The sequence below is a fragment of the Nothoprocta perdicaria genome, unplaced genomic scaffold (assembly GCF_003342845.1).
Source record: "Nothoprocta perdicaria isolate Ctin4 unplaced genomic scaffold, notPer1 scaffold_871, whole genome shotgun sequence".
Taxonomy (NCBI): Eukaryota; Metazoa; Chordata; class Aves; order Tinamiformes; family Tinamidae; genus Nothoprocta; species Nothoprocta perdicaria.
This window is the reverse complement of record NW_020456167.1, coordinates 5,770-9,103: the sequence shown is the minus strand read 5'-3', so window position 1 is coordinate 9,103 and position 3,334 is coordinate 5,770. Positions and strand designations below refer to the sequence as shown.

Here is a 3,334-nt window from a genome sequence, read left to right as displayed (position 1 = left end):
TCACCATGGTGTCCCCATGGTGTCACCCCCCATGTCCACAGTGTCCCCATGGTGTCACCTCCATCCCCATGGTGTCCCCATGGTGTCTCCTCCATCCCCATGGTTTCACCATGGTGTCCCCATGGTGTCACCCCCCATGTCCACAGTGTCCTCATGGTGTCACCTCCATCCCCATGGTGTCCCCATGGTGTCTCCTCCATCCCCATGGTTTCACCATGGTGTCCCCATGGTGTCACCCCCATGTCCACAGTGTCTCCATGGTGTCCCCGCAGTGTCACCCCCACGGTGTCCCCGTTGTCCCCGCAGGACGTGACGCCGCTGCGCGTGGTGCCGGCCGACACCGCCCTGCGCCTGCGGGCGCTGCTGGACTTCGAGGACGAGGACGGCGCCCGGCGCGTGGCCGGCGACGAGTGGCTCTTCGAGGGGCCCGGTGGGTGACGGCGGCGGGGACGGCAACGGGGACGCCAATGGTGACACCAACGGGGACGCCAATGGTGACACCAATGGTGACGCCAACGGGGACGCCAATGGTGACACCAATGGTGACGCCAATGGGGACACCAACGGTGACACCAATGGTGATGCCAATGCCACCATGGTGACACCAGCAGTGACGCCAATGGTGACCCCAATGGTGACACCAACGGTGACCCTGACGGTGACGCCAATGGGGACACCAATGGTGACGCCAATGGTGACACCAATGGTGATGCCAATGGGGACACCAACGGTGATGCCAATGCCACCATGGTGACACCAGTGACACCAACAGTGATGCCAATGGGGACACCAATGGTGACGCCAATGGTGACACCAGTGGTGACGTCAACGGTGACGCCAATGGTGACGCCAATGGTGACGCCAATGGGGACACCAATGGGGACCCCCAATGGGGACACCAAATGTGACACCAATGGTGACACCAATGGTGACCCCCAATGGTGACACCAATGGGGACACCAACGGTGACGCCAATGGGGACACCAAATGTGACACCAATGGTGACGCCAACGGTGATGCCAACGGTGACACCAATGGGGACACCAACGGTGACCCCGACGGTGACACCAGTGTCCCCATGGTGGCCCCAGCGGTGACACCAGTGTCCCCGTGGTGCCACCGGCGCCGCCGTCCGCAGGCACCTACATCCCGCGCAAGGAGGTGGAGGTGGCCGAGACGCTGCAGGCCACCGTGATCCGGCCCAACCAGGCGGTGCGGCTGCGGGCGCGCAAGGAGTGCACGGACCGCGACGGCACCCGCCGCGTCACAGGTGACACCGGGGACACCTGGGACATGGAGGGACCCATGGGGACCCAGAGGAACATCTAGAGACCCATAGGAACCCATAGGAACTGATAGACATCCATAGGGACCTGTAGGAACCCATAGGGACCACGCAAGGAGTGCATGGACCGCGATGGCACCCGCCGCGTCACAGGTGACACCGGGGACACCTGGGGACCCATAGGGACCTGTAGGAACCCATAGGAACCCATAGGAACCCATAGGAATTGATAGGAACCCATAGGGACCTGTAGGAACCCATAGGAACCCATAGGGTTGATAGGAACCCATAGGGACCTGTAGGAACCCATAGGAACCCATAGGGTTGATAAGAACCCATAGGGACCTGTAGGAACCCATAGGCACCACGCAAAGAGTGCACGGACTACAAGGGCACCTGGCCCATCACAGGTGACACCGGGGACACTGGGGACCCATAGGGACCCATAGGGACCTGTAGGAACCCGTAGGAACCCATAGGATTGATAGGAACCCATACGGACCTGTAGGAACCCATAGGAACTCATAGGAACTGATGGGAATCCGTAGGGACCTGTACCGACCGTAGCACCTATAGGAGCTCACAGCACCCATAGGAGCACCCATAGGGACCCGCAGCACCCTATAGCGCCCTATAGCACCCTATAGCACCCCATAGCACCCCATAGCACCCTATCCGTTGTGCCCATAGGGGAGGAGTGGCTGGTGCGCCGCGTGGGCGCCTACCCATAGGAGCACCCATAGCACCCGTAGGAGCACCCATAGGGACCCGCAGCACCCTACAGCGCCCTATAGCGCCCTATCCGTTGTGCCCATAGGGGAGGAGTGGCTGGTGCGCCGCGTGGGCGCCTACCTGCCCGGCGTCTACGAGGAGGTGCTGGACGTGGTGGACGCCTTCGTGCTCACCGAGAAGGTGACACCCATGGGACACCCGTGGGACACCCGTGGGGACATGGTGGGGGCACGGCGGAGGGACACGGGGTGGCCCCAAGGGGGACCTTGCGGCGCTCGGTGCCACCCAGTGTCACCGAATGTCCCCCAATGCCACCCAACGCCACCCAACATCACCCAATGTCCCCCAATCTCCCAACGGCACCCAACGGCACTCCATGTCCCCCAACGTCCCAATGCCACCCAACGCCACCCAATGGCACCCAACATCACCCAATGGCACCCAACGTCACCCAATGTCCCAATGCCTCCCAGTGCCACCCAACACCATCCAATGGCACCCAACATCACCCAATGGCACCCAACGTCACCCAATGTCCTCCAATGTCCCAATGTCCTCCAATGTCCCAACGTCACCCAATGTCCCAACATCACCCAATGTCCCCCAGTCTCCCAATGTCCTCCAATGTCCCAACGTCACCCAATGTCCCAACATCACCCAATGTCCCCCAGTCTCCCAAAGCCACCCAACATCACCCAGTGTCACCCAACGTCACCCAATGTCCCAACGCCACCCAACGCCACCCAACGCCACCTAACACCACCCAACGCCACCCAACGCCACCCAATGTCCCAATACCACCCAACGTCACCCAATGTCGCCCAACGCCACCCAGTGTTCCCCAACATCACCCAACATGACCCAATGTCCCAACGCCACCCAACGCCACCCAATATCCGCTCCGCAGGTGGCCCTGCACCTGCGCGCCACGCGCCCGTTCCGCGACGCGCAGGGCACCCTGCGGCGCACGGGCGAGGAGTGGCTGGTGACGCAGGCGCAGAGCGACGCCTACGTCCCCGACGTGTGTGAGGAGCTCGTGGCGCCCGTGGCCGTCACCACCCTGGGGCCCCGGCACTTCTGCGTCGTCCTCGACCCCGTGGGCGACGACGGGCGGCCCCAGCTCGGCTGCCAGAAGGTCATCAAGGTGACGCGGGGGGCGTGGGGACACCGAGGGGGACATGGGGACACCCAGGGGACCCTGGGGACATGGGGACACCGAGGAGGACATGGGGACACTGAGGAGGACATGGGGACACCCAGGGGACCCTGGGGACATGGGGACACTGAGGAGGACATGGGGACACCCAGGGGACCCTG

At 62.9% G+C, this 3,334-nt stretch overlaps 1 protein-coding gene across 1 annotated transcript in view; it reads left to right on the top strand.

The window, feature by feature from the left end:
* MVP (major vault protein) overlaps positions 1-3,334 on the top strand; it is a gene marked incomplete at both ends in the record, with an annotated part of 11,655 nt that overhangs the window by 3,116 nt on the left and 5,205 nt on the right. The window contains 4 exons of the mRNA XM_026052347.1: positions 307-430; positions 1,139-1,270; positions 2,103-2,197; positions 2,925-3,161. Coding sequence (XP_025908132.1) covers positions 307-430; positions 1,139-1,270; positions 2,103-2,197; positions 2,925-3,161 — 588 coding nt within the window. The remainder of the gene's footprint in view (positions 1-306; positions 431-1,138; positions 1,271-2,102; positions 2,198-2,924; positions 3,162-3,334) is intronic.